This window comes from Misgurnus anguillicaudatus, chromosome 16 (genome assembly GCF_027580225.2).
Source record: "Misgurnus anguillicaudatus chromosome 16, ASM2758022v2, whole genome shotgun sequence".
Taxonomy (NCBI): Eukaryota; Metazoa; Chordata; class Actinopteri; order Cypriniformes; family Cobitidae; genus Misgurnus; species Misgurnus anguillicaudatus.
This window is the reverse complement of record NC_073352.2, coordinates 5,396,879-5,411,961: the sequence shown is the minus strand read 5'-3', so window position 1 is coordinate 5,411,961 and position 15,083 is coordinate 5,396,879. Positions and strand designations below refer to the sequence as shown.

The 15,083-nt window shown below is 40.3% G+C and overlaps 1 protein-coding gene across 3 annotated transcripts; it reads left to right on the top strand.

Moving 5' to 3' along the window:
- The first annotated feature begins 471 nt into the window (after positions 1 to 471).
- Positions 472 to 14,440, top strand: immt (inner membrane protein, mitochondrial (mitofilin)). 3 transcript variants are annotated; one of them, XM_073854048.1, is made up of 14 exons: positions 472 to 666; positions 1,770 to 1,843; positions 1,953 to 2,149; positions 2,284 to 2,424; positions 4,929 to 5,045; positions 5,748 to 5,849; positions 7,817 to 7,950; positions 8,166 to 8,269; positions 9,990 to 10,125; positions 10,217 to 10,346; positions 11,061 to 11,284; positions 11,365 to 11,496; positions 13,115 to 13,244; positions 13,325 to 14,440. In XM_073854048.1, exons 1-14 carry the CDS (start codon positions 625 to 627, stop codon positions 13,930 to 13,932), a joined length of 2,271 nt encoding a protein of 756 aa, XP_073710149.1. In that variant the 5' UTR covers positions 472 to 624; the 3' UTR covers positions 13,933 to 14,440. The 3 variants fall into 3 exon arrangements, with proteins under 3 accessions (XP_073710149.1, XP_073710150.1, XP_073710151.1); XM_073854049.1 differs by having other exon boundaries at positions 1,953 to 2,151; positions 2,286 to 2,424; positions 11,064 to 11,284; XM_073854050.1 differs by lacking the exon at positions 4,929 to 5,045 and having other exon boundaries at positions 1,953 to 2,151; positions 2,286 to 2,424.
- The last annotated feature ends 643 nt before the right edge of the window (positions 14,441 to 15,083 follow it).

Below are 15,083 nucleotides of genomic sequence, written 5' to 3'. Positions count from 1 at the left end.
TATCTTTTTATTGTTGATTTTATTATTGTAGCGCCTTAAGTGTGAGAAAGGTGCAATACAGATAAATGTATTATTATTAAATACAAAAATCACATTTTGTTCAATGCCACATGAACAAGAAAGAGTAATCATATGTTTCCAAAGAAGAAAAAAAGAATTACATAAAATGTTTTTACTGTGTGACAAAATGAAAAATGGGACAGATTTGGTTTACAAAGGACCCATTTTGTTTTCTGTATTATTGTACGTTACTTTCCTAATACAATAAAGAACTGTATCATCATTGTTCGTTATTTTCAAAATTATCTCTCTCGAAATAGAAAAACACATTAAATACACAAATTTCTACCACACGACACGACCAAATTTTCTACTAAAGTATAAAACAACATAGGCAAATAATATTTCTAATGATGAACGTTTCTGTGACCACGTGACATATGTTTCGAGTGCGGATGCCTACTGCACATGCGCGCTTCTGTCACTACGTGCAACAGCGCTGGAGCTAATCTAGTGTGCTGGGGCAAAACTGCAGTTGAGGTTGATCACTTTTATGATGTTTTGCTGAAACCGGTCGTACATTTCTAATCTTATATTCAGCACTCAGAGACAGAGGTGTCAAGCATGCTGCGCGTCTGTTTGAAAGCGACACATGCAGCAGCGCGGGTGAGTTTTAATCTGTTAGCATATTGAGAACGGTCATTCAGTGACCCACACAGAGGCCCGCCGCAGTTTACCTTTACCATATAATTAATGGTTGTAATATTTAATGTGGCGTTTATTTAAACAACTATAACTTAATTTACTACCCAACGAGTTGGCTACTGCGTTTGCTCTGCTATAATATTTACCACATTGTATGTGACACACCGGGGTGGAATGCTGCTTTACGCTAACGACGTAACTTGTGTGCGAAATGGGCGTTTCTAATTTGATAGGCAGATACTTCGGACCAATAATTTCTCAGGTTTGAGTGAGTGATGTATCTTTTCACCAATAGAAACGCAAGGTTTACAACAGCGTAAAAATTCATATTCTCTGTCCTGCGGATCACAGTGCTAGCCAAGTGCTGTCGCCTTATCTGTTTCATTTTTAGTTATTAGCCCTTATTTACAATTAAATGCGTTAACTTATCTAAAATCCAAAATGCGTTTAGTAGTGTGCAATTTCCATAACTATTTGAATGCATCCTCAAGTGTATTTGATTCGTCCAATAGAAGGACGTGACCTTGTCAGTGAAAAGTTCAAAAAGTTTCCCACACAACCTCCTTTCATTTTCACTGCTGTTCTGTAATGTATATTACTCTCCTGAATAATTAATTATATGTAAATTAGCTACCAATTCAACCGTGTTGCTGTTGGCCTTGAAGTTTTCAAATACATTTCAGCTGTCAGCCGTTCATTCATTGACTACTGAAGAAGAAAAACATCACTCGGTTGCATCCAAAATGAGGAAACATTATAGTATATACTACAATATAAACTATATTAAATTGTAGTAAAATTTATAAATACTAGCATACTACACTTTTTACATGTGGGATGGTTCTTAATAATTCTTTATTGTTTGGAAAAGTATTGCCATTTCATAAGACTACAATGAAATGGTCATTTACTAAACAGCTTTTGCATCTGAAATAATAACTTGTTTATTAACGTAAAGTAATTGTGGTCTGTGCAAAGAAAGCTCATTGAATTTAATGTTGTAAACAACCATTTTTCTTTGTTGGCATGTGATGTTTGTTAACTATTTTATTGCTTTCCTACAGCAATGTGTGTGTGGGAAAGTGACAGGCCATCAACTGCAGTCCTGTCGCAGATACGCCACAGCTGGAGGGTCTGGGTACGAGAAACATCACCAGCTAATTTAAATGTTATTTTTTACCCAATATTGTGTGCAAAACATGTTAAACGCAATACTGCATCTTAATAAAGACTTCTTTGTTACACAGATCAACTGCTGGGAAGATAGTAGCTGCTAGTCTTCTAACAGTGGGTGGTGGTGTTGGTGGTACGATCCTTTATGCTAAATGGGACCCTAAATTTCGATCAAATGTAGAGAAGAGCGTTCCCTACTCTGATCAGCTGTTTGAGATGGCACTTGGACCTCCACCTCCTCCGCTTGTCCCATTACAAAAGAAACCAGGAAGAGTTAATATCACTTGTGATTGTTTTTGGGGAGTCACGACCTGTATTTTTGACCTACAGTAGGTTTAGCTAACAGAAGGTGTGTAGCCATCTTTGGTCATTCATATACAATGTCAATTTATTTTTATTAGGGAAAGATCGAACCCCTGCAAATATCCTCACTGTCTGAGGCCTCTAAGGAGTCTAAGCAACCCAAATCTAAACTAAAGAAGTCTGATCCAGCCCCTTCGCCCGCTGTAGAGGAACCACCAGCGCCCGTCCAACAGACACTTCAGGGTTAGTGACACTGTTTGTGCTGTGTTTATATTGAGCCATTTTTAACACTAAAACATGCATTAATACTTCAATGTGTTTCCATTTATTTTTAATGTTGTGTAGTACAGGTGTGAGAGTCAATTCCTTGGTGTTTATAGTCGGTCGTTAGTACGAATTCAGTACTGTTTGATCTAACAGAAATTATATTATACCAAATATTATACCATAACCCAACCCCAATGTTTAAAGTTTGAGGACATATCATATTTAGCCTACCTGCTCTGGTGAAAGACTTTTTTTTTCATTTTAAAATAATGCCGGGGCTGCGGAGAAAACTCTGTGGTTATCCGGTAAGAACAACGGATCTAAACAAGAAAATCTGAATTTAACATTATTTTTCATATAACGTAAACTTGCTTAAAACCTTGTTGCTGACTGTGCAAAGTTACGAGCTAAGTTTAACTACACTTCACGTAAGCCAGTTGACAAAAACAGACAACCTGGCATTAAACTCTTAAGTACTTAAATTACTCTGCAATCTAAATTGCCAATTTTCATGTATATTTTACATTTAAAGGTGCAGTGTGCAATTTTTAAAGGATCTCTTGACAGAAATGCTAAATAATATACAAAACTATATTATCAGGGGTGTAGAAAGACCTTTTTATTGAACCGTTATGTGTTTATTACTTTAGAATGAGATGTTTTTATCTACATACACAGAGGGTCCACTTACATGGAAGTCGCCATTTTGTGACGCCATGTTTCTACAGAAGCCCTTAACGGACAAACTACTAAGTTGTCTCCGAAGATGACGCGTTTTTTTTCCGGTGGCGGCTACCGTAGCTTCTCTATGCGTTTCAAAAGTGAGGGGTGAGCAGTGGACTAAGCCAGAGTCCTGCAACGGGTCGGGTACACCCGGGTAACCGCAAAAAAGTGTCTCCAACGGGTGGAGTGTGACATTCCTAAAAATCACGCGCGGGGCCGCGGGCGGATAAATAAAAACGCGCGGGCGGGAAGTAGTGCAAATGAAAATATGTGCAAAATTTGTATGTCTAAGGATGTGCACACCAAACTTTGAAACACGGCTGTTTTTTCAGCCAAGCGCTTTTTAGCTGTGATACTTAAGCTGTGAGCCGGTTGGTTGTTGTGATACTTGTCCCGCCCTTCCTCCACTGTGATTGGACGGCCGTGTGACAACTGACAACTGACATTGACGAGCGGATCATTTCACCCAAACTTTAATCTCTTTCAACTATTGACGCTCAGCGCCGAGCGAGGAAAAAACGCTGACCGCCGGCTTAATTACCATTACACGCGGAACATATGACATTTGACCCATCATGTCACCACCACTACAACAGTGCGCGACCAGTTTGTTGATTCTTCTCGTAGCCTAGTCGGAGCGAGCGTTGCAGGACTCTGGCATAAAGTTTTGCTGTTGATAGCCGGAAGCTGAACGTCTTCTCTTAGAAAGCATTTCGAGACGAGACTTAGGAGCACAGCAGGGGTTGTGTAGGTAGGTTGCTCTTTTTCTTGTTTTTTTATTAATATGTCTATTTCTGTATGGTTATCAGGTTCCATTTGTGCCGATAGGCTACTTAAATGGCACAAAACAGAGCACACTTTGGCCTGTTTCATTAGCCTATTCATGACGCTGTTGTGATGTTGAGAGAGAGGTAACTTACGAGATAAAAAATAAAGCACTTTAATTGGAATGATTTTAGCGTGTGTGATGTATGCGGGTACGGGTCGGGTAACGGGCCAAATATTAACGGGTCCGGGCGGGTGCGGATTTAATTTTGATATTATCACAGGTGACGGGTCGGATCTGGTGCTGAACTTTGCGGGTACAAACGGACACGGGTCTCCAAAAATGGACCCGTGCAGGACTCTGGACTAAGCCGTTGGTTGCAATTCACAACCTCACCACTAGATGCTGCTAAAATTTACACACTGCACCTTTAAAGTCTGTAAAAGGCATGAAAAAAGCATTAAATAAGCAGTAGCCTTTACCCCGCAGTGGCGCATTAATAAAAACCGACATTTGAATAGCATTTTTTCTATTTGAATTATTATTGCGGGTCGAATATTCAACCATTCATGCACATCCCCTAATTTCCACTGTTATAGGACAGGACAAAGCATATCATTAATTACAATCACGTTGAGCTTTTGTTTGCCATAAAAAATGAAGAAACAAAAATAATGAATTAAATAGGAAAAAATGAACTGTATATATTTTATAAATATTTTAGCACTTATTTGGCCAACAAATCTTGTAATAAATAGCCTAAATGTTATTTTAAATTTGCACATAACAGGACACTCGAGTGATAAATCGGATGTAACTAATCACAAGCACACAAGAGCCGAATGTCTAATCACATCTTGACCTTAACCAATGCGACACTTCAAAGGATCACAAATGTTCTGGTTTTGTTCTCGTGTACAGATGCCTTTTGATCTTCATTGTGCTCAGTATCTATATGGTGATACTCATGTGAGTCCTACTATTGTTGCAGAAGCCTCAACAGAGGCGGCTCATATTATTTCAGCTATCAGTGATGTGCCCTCTATGCCCGCGCCGGGTACGAGTGATGAAACCGCATCTGAGACCCCTGTGTCAGCTCCCCCTGCAGGTCAGCACTGGATCATTCACACGGTCTTCTGCCTCTAACAACTGATCCAGCATCAGTGTTTGATTTCAAACCATCAGATCATCTTTATATCTGCATGTACTCAAACTGGTTCAGTCATCACAGCTTTCCCTGTCTCGTGGTCTCACCCACGAGGATGTTTGTCTTCAGTGTGTGTCTGATTAACTTTTCTTTTTAAAGGTTTTACTAACCCAACATTACTATATTTAGTATTATCTCACAAGAATCATCACTGTGACTGTGTGTGTGTGTGACTATTATTAACATCTGCTCATATTTCTTTTGTTTTATTGTTTGTGTTCAGTGCCCTCATAAACAAAGCCAAAACATGAAGCCTGTTCCACATATGCTCGAACTTTATGTATTTATATTTCAGTGTCATGAAAACGTGGAAGTATTAATTTCTGTAGCGAATATACATTTTTCTAGTTATGCTCAGATCTAAAATGTTTTTCGCTATGTGTTAATTTTTTGCATGTCCAATCCCAACGCATAAGTAAACGCATAAAATTACTGGAAAAGTAATTGGATTTATGCAAGAAGGAGTATTTATTATTTTATCCCATGCAATTCCTGGGATTTGAACCTGTAGTTGATCCTGCTGTTGCTACAGGAATCAGTAATAGAGGATGTGTTGGTCAGATTGTATGGCAAAAGTGATGTGTGTGTTGTTTGTGTGTGTAGCTGAAAGCTCTCATCCTGAGCCCGTGCTAAAGGAGAGATCGGCAGAGGAGGTGACCGCTCGACTAGCTCAACAGGATAAAGCTGAACATGATGCTCTGAAAGGTGAGTCAATTCAATGGCACTCTAACTATATGAATATAAGTACAACATACAGTACCGAAACACTCGTTTTTTATTTATGTACTTTTTTCACATTACAGAATAATAATAAACTTGTCCGAACTATTGCGTAACACAAATGTAACTGTGGGAATGATGTTGGTGACTTAAAGCATCCAAAATAAATCAAAACTCTGTTATTTTGAAGTGTAGTCGTAAAGAAATGTTTAAAGGGGACAGAGAATGAAAAACCATTTTTACCTTGTCTTTGTTAAATAATGGTAGTCTACCAACATTCACAAACATACAAAAAGTGCTAAACATCTCAGTCTCATAGAAATTCCTCTTTTAGAAATGTCAGCCAGAAAACGGCCCAATCTGAAAAACTGATGCTTATGACATCACAGGCATCTAACTGCCCCTCCACCTTAAAATAATTGGCTATATTTTTTGAGTGGCAGCAAAGTCAGCCAGTCAGTAATGAGATTGCAAGTTAAGCCAGTAGGGGGAGCCAAATAGGTGCAAAACCACTTGTTTAAAATCTCCGACCCTAATAGAGCTATCTGAGAGAGGTTTTTAGGAAGCTTCTAAGGCATAACAGACCCAAACAAAAAAAAATTTGTCTACATGTCCAGTGTTTCCCACAGGATTTTGAGAGACTGTGGTGGTAATGACGTCACCCGCTATTTAGAATATATGTGACGTCATCATGTCGTGTTTGCGTTTGATCTAGTGTTGGCACTGAAATATGTTTCACTTTTACTCTTTGATCTGTATCTGTATTTGATCTGTATTATATATCAAATTATATTTTAAGTGAATTAAGTTGTTTTAAATAGTAAAATAAAAATGTAAATGGGAATCATGGAAATTCTATTTGTGGGGGCCAGTGTTGATTCTGTGGTGGGCCACCACAAATAAATCAATGTATGGGAAACACTGATGTCACATCACAGAACAAGGATAAATACTCCGTTCAATCATTCTATGTCACCTTTAAAGACGTACCGTATTTTCGGGACTATAAATTGCAATTTTTAATAGTTTGGCGGTTACTGGAACTTCTAGTCAGGTACGACTTATATGTCAAAATTATTTCATAAGAACCAAGAGACAACATTACCATCTACAGATTCGAGACTCCACTCAATGGTGCTCCTGTATTTATATAATTCAATAGATTCAGTGATGTGGAATGACTTTGGGGCCTTTTTGAACTTGATTTGGCTTGTTGTGTTGATTTATATTATTTAGCCTCCCAGGTATGTTCTGTATGCTATTGTTTGTTGTATCAATAACTGTTAATGTAACATGTACGAACACCTATTCAGCCTGCTGTTCTGTCTGCTGTTGTTTAGTTACTTGCCTTTTCAGATTAAATGTCTGTTCTTCGACTTGGATTTTATGAAATCATTTTCTAAATAAACGCGATGTCCACTGTGACTTATATATGTTTATTCCTCTTCAAAACGCATTTTTGACTAATGCGACTTATAGTCCGGAAAATACAGTACTTGTGTGTCATTTTATCAAGAAGCTTCTTAAAATTTCACTTTAGGATGATCATTTAGGAGTTCATATTTAATCTGGGATCTTATTGACTGCTTTTCCTTCAGTATTCAGTCTAAGTCATCTATTTCAAAGATGTTTTAAAAGAAAATGTTAGTTTTCTGATAACTGAAATGAATCTTTTTGACACATTTCTGTCTACAAAAGTAATTTCAAGCATTTAACCATACACCTTCAGATGAAAAGATTTTTAAAGGTGCCATAGAATGTAAAACTGTATTTATCTAGGTATAGATGAATAATAAGAGTTGTGTACATGGTAATGACATATCATGAGCCTTAAAGACGATTGTCTCCTCCTTCTTTATGTAAATCTCGTGCATGCAAAAGGCCACTGGAAAACAGACCAATCTCAACATGACTGTAGACTGTAAGGTAATTTTGTATGTAACTTTCCTCAGCTTTGACTGCTGGATTAGAGGAAACACTGGGCAGCTCAGCTAAGATCACCCTGCAGGCTATCGGAGCCCAAGAGGCTGCGCTGACCGCCATTAACGCTCACACACAAAAACTCAAAGAAGCCATGGACTCACAGGTGAACACAAAGCACAAAAGTCAACCATTGACAAGACTGCAATTGCTGCACATTGTTTAGTTTCAGAAGTGAAAACTATATTTTATTGCAGTGATTATTAAGAGCCGATATCTGTGGATGTTAGCATCATACAATAAATCTCCTAATAATGTTAAGTTTTAAGCAAGGTACGTCTGCTGGTTGTATGATCCTCATGTATGTTTATGTGTGTTCAGACTCCTCCCGATGAGAAGTCGGCTCAGTGGAAAGAACTGAACGAGGCTCTGAGCGAGAGGTCTCGGGCTGTGGACGAGGCTGGAGAAGCCCTGCTTAAAGCCAAGTGAGATCAGCTACTTAAACACCTCACATGAGCTATGCATAATAAAATACTTAAGGGGCATGTACAGCAAGGCGTTTATGTCGGATGACAGCGTATGTTTACGCTACGACCGCACCGCAATTCATGTCTATGCATTGAGTGTGTATGTAATCTCATGCAAATCGTTGAATTTGTGCTTGGTACGTACGCTGCAAAACACTGCGTACACACCAAAGCATCGCATTCCATGTTCAAGATTATTCACAGGATTTAACTTCATTTCATGCAAATTTTTCGTTTGCGTGTAATGCAAATTTTTTGCTTGAGTTAAATATTTTCTGTTTGAAGCGAATAGTGCATGTTGTTTCGTCAATCGCTGTGCTCAATCTGCATCATTCAATTCGAGGCATTGATTTTGTACATAATCTTCTCGTGCAATTCACTGAATTCGTGTTTGGTGTGTTTACACCAGATTGTGAAAGCTACTTTGAAAATCTAGGCAAGCTGTTAGCTACTATTGAAATGTTGCTGAGTATACTGGAGCTACTTAAGGGGTTGATATCTTTTGTAAATATTAATTTACATTCATACATTTAGCTACAGTGAGTAAAAAAGTATTTGAACACCTTGCTATTTTGCAAGTTCTCCCACTTAGACATCATTGAGGGGTCTGAAATTGTCATCGTAGGTGCATGTCCACTGTGAGAGACATAATCTAAAAAAAATTCAGAAATCACAATATATGATTTTTTTAACTATTGATTTGTATGATACAGCTGCAAATAAGTATTTGAACACCTGAGAAAGTCAATGTTAATATTTGGTACAGTAGCCTTTGTTTGAGGTCAAATGTTTCCTGTAGACTCCTCTAGATCATCCAAATGGTCACTGGCAAACTTAAGACGGGCCTGGACATGTGCTGGTTTAAGCAGGGGAACCTTCCGTGCTATGCATGATTTCAAACCATGACGTCTTAGTGTATTATCAACAGTAACCTTGGAAAACGGTGGTCCCAGCTCTTTTCAGGTCATTGACCAGCTCCTCCCATGTAGTTCTGGGCTGATTTCTCACCTTTCTTAGGATCATTGAGACCCCACGAGGTGAGATCTTGCATGGAGCCCCAGTCCGATTGACAGTCATGTTTAGCTTCTTCCATTTTCTAATGATTGCTTCAACAGTGGACCTTTTTTCACCAAGCTGCTTGGCAATTTCCCCGTAGCCCTTTCCAGCCTTTTGTCTCTAGTGTCTTTGGACAGCTCTTTGGTCTTGGCCATGTTAGTAGTTGGATTTTTTACTGATTGTATGGGGTGGACAGGTGTCTTTATGCAGCTAATGACCTCAAACAGGTGCATCTAATTTAGGATAATAAATGGAGTGGAGGTGGACATTTTAAAGGCAGACTAACAGGTCTTTTTTTTAGATTATGTCTCTCACAGTGGACATGCACCTACGATGACAATTTCAGACCCCTCCATGATTTCTAAGTGGGAGAACTTGCAAAATAGCAACAGGGTGTTCAAATACTTATTTTCCTCACTGTAAGTGACTTGCCATGCATTCAGCATACGCATTTCATCAGTGTGTGTGTTGCTGGGATCGATCTCTCAACCTTTTGTTCTGCTATCGCAGTGTGATACCAATTGAACTACAGGATACTTCCTGCTCGAGCCCCATATTAACATAAATGTCCTTCTATGTACTTTATACTGTATTGATTGTGTTTTACTTGTCATGTCATCAGAGAAGAGCTTGAGAAACTTCGTGGCGTGATCAACGGCGCCAAACACACCAAGATCGATGCCGCGAGACCACAGATACTGGCAGCAGAGGAGAATTTACACAACATGATCGTGGATCTGGACAACGTTGTAACCAAAGTAAGTTTGGTTTAGCTTTATCCCTCTGAGGTGCTCGTGTCCCATCTGGATGCTGTAAATTACACCAGAGTGTTATGTGTCTGTGCTTCAGGTGCAGGCGGCACAGACAGAGGCGAAGATCGTGTCTCAGTACACTGAGCTGGTGAATGAAGCCAAAGCTCAGTTCCAGAAGGAGCTCGCCAGCATCACGCCGGAGGTCCAGGCCAGCTGGAAGGGACTCAGTAAGATCTCACACTATTAATACTCTCAGTCTCTGGTCGGTTTAGCTCGGTTTTGTATTTTATTTTTATCAAAAGTCAGAAGTCATTCGTGTTTAGGCTGAGACATATCATACTATCAAACCTTATGTGATCCTTTTTGTTGTTTAAAATAGGGCTGCAACAACTAATCAAAAAATAGCGATAAAGATCGCTTATGACATTTGTTGTCAATGAATTTGATCATCGATTAGTTGTCTGTGACGTCACATGCGTCTGCTTCATACAGCCCGAGCTGTGCGCTTATAATTAAAGTCAGGTGGTGTTTCTTCATAAAATGCGAGTTGCGTGTGACCAGCTTGGTTTAAAGCAAGGCAGCGTTGCCAGGTCCTCAGCCTGAATTGGGCTACTTTTCTACAGGAAGAATTTGGTTCATTAGTTGTTGGTATTTGGGATGCTTTGGACTAATTTTGAATGGCCATTGAGCTTGTTTAGTTTTGCGGATCTGGCAACCCTGACAGGACAATGACGGAAGCAAAAAATGCAAACCAAAGCTGGTTAATAACCTATGAACATCACCCACTTGGGCAAATCCAAGAGCTTGTTGTCACAGGCTAATAACTTTCTTTCCTGGCAATCTGTTGATACTCTCTGCACCACAACAATGAAATTCATGGTTTGCGACCATTAACAGTCTTAATTCCATTCGGTCACATCGTTTCTAATGCTGCATTTCAGCAGGGAAGTTGAGCTCAGATGATCTGAATGCCCTGATCGCTCACTCCCACCGTCGCATCGACCAGCTGAACCGCGAGCTTGCTGAGCAGCGCGTGAGGGAGCAGATTCACATCGAGACGGCGCTGGAGCAGCAGAAGCTGGAGAATAAGAAAGCTGTGGAGAGAGCCGTGGTTTCTGCCCTGGAGCACAGTCGTGGAGACATGAGACTGGAGCAGGAGAAGAAGGTCTGGCATTGCTGCATTTTAAAATGACATTTATTGATAGTATAGCGTATTAATGCTGCCGAATGTTTGTGTGTGTGCAGATGCAGGAAGTACGTGAGGTGATGGAGGCTGAGATGAGAACACAGCTGCGACGTCAGGCTGCCGCACACACGGATCACCTGCGCGATGTGCTGAAGGTTCAAGAGCAGGAGCTGCGTGAGGAGGCCCAGGAGGTATCACATACACCCAAAAATAATTTACTCACCTTTATTTAATTCCAAACCCATATGACTTTCTCTTTGAAGCACAAAAGAAGATCATTTAATGAATATCTAGCTGGGTGAATTCAGTATAGCAGTACCGACGTATAAAATAGCTGCCTGGTGGCATTATTAAGCTGTACTTTTGTAACTGGTTACCAAAGTTGGATGTACATGCACACTTTTGTTTTTGCCCCTTTTTTTTCATGAGCTGAACTCCAAGATCTAAGACTTTTTCTATGTACACAAAAGGTCTATTTCTTTCAAATAGTGTTCGCAAGTCTGTGTCAGTGAGCACTTCTCCTTTGCTGAGATAATCCATCTACCTCACAGGTGTGGCTTATCAAGATGATGATTAGACAGTATGATTATTTCACAGGTGTGCCTTAGGCTGGCCACAATAGTAGGCCACTCTAAAATGTGAAGTTTTATCGTATTGAGGGGTCCGGGGGTCTGAAAACAAGTCAGTTTCTGGTGTGACCACCATTTGCCTCATGCAGTGCAACACTTCTTTACGTAGAGTTGATCAGGTTGTGATCTGTAAAATGTTAGTCCACTCTTCAATGGCCTCGCGAAGTTGCTGGATATTGGTATAGACTGATCCAGGGCATCCCAAACATGCTCAATGGGTTATATGTCCGGTGAATATGCTGGCCATGCAAGAACTGGGGTGTTTTCAGCTTACCAGGAATTGTGTACAGATCCTTGCAACATGGAGCCGTGCATTATCATGCCGCAACATGAGGTGATGGTCGTGGATGGATGGCACAACAATGGGCCTCAGGTTGTCATCACGGTATCTCTGTGTTATTTGTCCATAACATAAACCCACCACCACCATGTACCACTCGATACACAATGTCGATATCAGCAAAACGCTCACCCACACAATGCCATACATGCTGTGTGCCATGTCCTTGTATAGTGAAAACCAGGATTCATCCGTAAAGAGAACACCTCTCCAAAGTGAATTTGAATGTGAGAATTTGCCCACTCAAGTCTCATACAATGACATATTGTAGTGATGAGGACAACGAGCATGCTTTCCCAAGACAGTTTCTGCATAAAACCATGGTTATGCAAACCGATTGTTCCAGCAACTGTCCGGGTGGCTGGTCTCATACGATCATGAAGGTGAAGATGCTGGATGTGTGGAGGTCCTGGGCTGGTGTGGTTATACATGGTCTGCGATTGTGGGGCTGGTAGGATGTACTGCCAAATTCTCTGAAACGCCTTTGGAGAAGCCTTATGGTAGAGAAATGAACATTCAGGTCACGGGCAACAGCTCTTGTGGACATTCCTGTTGTCAGCATGCCAATTTCACACTTTCTCAAAACTTGCGACATCTGTGGCATTGTGCTCTGTGATAGGACTGCGCATTTTGGAGTGGCCTTTTATTGTGGTCAGCCTAAGGCACACCTGTGCAATAATCATCATCTTAATATGTCACACCTGTGAGGTGGATGGATTATCTCGGCAAAGGAGAAGTGCTCACTAACATAGATTTGTGAACAATATTTGAAAGAAATAGACCTTTTGAGCAGTAGCTTTATAATAATATAACATGTAACTGTGGTTGGTTTTTGCGTAGATCCTGAACAGTAAGATGATGGAGCAGGAGACTCATTATCGTAGATTGACTCAAGAACAACTGGACACCTTTACTCTTGACATGAATGCAGCTTACGCTCGACTGAAGGGCATTGAAGAGGCTATAGACAGTACGTACAAACTTATTTAAACCGGGCCAGTACTTTTATTAATCCTATTTAAAAATACCTCAGTTTTGTGTTGTTTTCAGGTCACGTGATTGCTGAAGAAGAGGCTCGTAAAGCTCATAAGCTGTGGCTGTCTGTGGAGGCTCTGAGCTACACCCTCAAATCAGCAGGTGCCGATTCCCCCAGCGAACCTCTAGATGGCGCCGTCCGTGCCATTAAAGAGAGCTGCGCGGAAAACGAGTTTGCTCAGGCTTTGGTCACCGCCATTCCTGAGGAGTCTCTTAACCGGGGAATCTACGGCGAAGCTTCCCTCCGCGCGCGTTATTACGACATCCGCCGGCTGGCGCGACGCATGGCGCTCATCGACGAAACCCGCAACAGCCTTTACCAGTACTTCCTGTCCTATCTACAGTCCGTCCTTTTGTTCGAGAGGGAACAGGAAGCTCCTCCTGCTAAACTATCACCTGAGGACCTAGACACATTCAAGCTGCTCGCCTACGCAACCTATAGCATCGAGCACGGCGACCTCGAACTGGCCGCCAAGTTCGTCAACCAGCTTCGAGGCGAGTCGCGGCGCGTGGCGCAGGACTGGCTTAAAGAAGCCCGACTCACTTTAGAAACAAAGCAGGTGATTAGCCTGCTATCAGCATATGCTAATGCAGTGGGGTTGGGCACCACACAGGCCCCTTAGCCACGCCCACTCTGTGGAGAGTATGTAAATTACGAGGAGCGTCACTTTCTCGCTATTACTGGATTTTGGCGCTCCTCGGGTTAATTTATAAATATGTTGCGTGCTAGCCAAATTATTTTTTCTTATTTGTCCAAAGCACTTTTGCAGGAAGGCTTTGCCCTTCAAACATTTAAGTGGCCTACCATCCAAAACAACCAGTGTGGAATGTTTAAATGTAGCTCATATGATAAAAGAAGTCAATCTTAAGGGTTTTATTGAAGTTGGCATTCCTCTCTGTACATGACACGCCTGTCACTGGTTAGTACCTAATGTGCGTTTAGCGGGTATAGGGGCCTTTGGGTCAGTACCACTTTTGACAGAGTGACACTAGCCTGTTAACTGTCACAGATTTCACATGTAACGCTTCAATTTCACTTATATTTACTGGTTGTTTATTAACCAGACTGTTGGGAATAATCCATCCTTATCTCAGTGTTGGATATCAATAAATCATGGTTGTTGACAAGAATGGTTTTCTTTATTCCTTATCCTTCAAAAACAATGATTTTGTTAATAGATGAAACTTGATCTAGCTTGATTAAAATAAGATTAGAGCGTACACCACAACAAAGTTGATGTCTGCTTAACTTTGCTACAACTTCAGGTCACCACAAATCACTGTTTAAGTCAATGATCTGTAAAAAGCCATTGGGATGCAAATTAAAAGTATTTTCTAACACGCTCAACATTTTATTTCCTATTAATATTTGCTTACAATTCTGCCATGCAGGGTGCGATTTGTGAGATTTTTATTTATGAAAATAAATAATGAACCAATGGCTTATTGATTTTTCTGATTATTGAGCTATTTCTGGTAACTATTGAGATAAAATATTTATGTTAAAATATTAAATGTAACACTTCCTATTCACACCCAACCTGAACGAGATTCAAACCGGCTTTTAATTTAATAGAAAAAATGCAATGCACAACGTACTCAACATTTTTGATGAGGGACTTTAGACCTCTTTTTTGCTTTCCTGTGTCATTCTGGGAGTTTCCCTCGACCCTAACGACGGTAGTTTTTTTTAATAATTAGTATTTTATTGAATTTTAGAACATCACTGATACATTATAATCCACATTATATTCAACTTACAATTGACATCTTC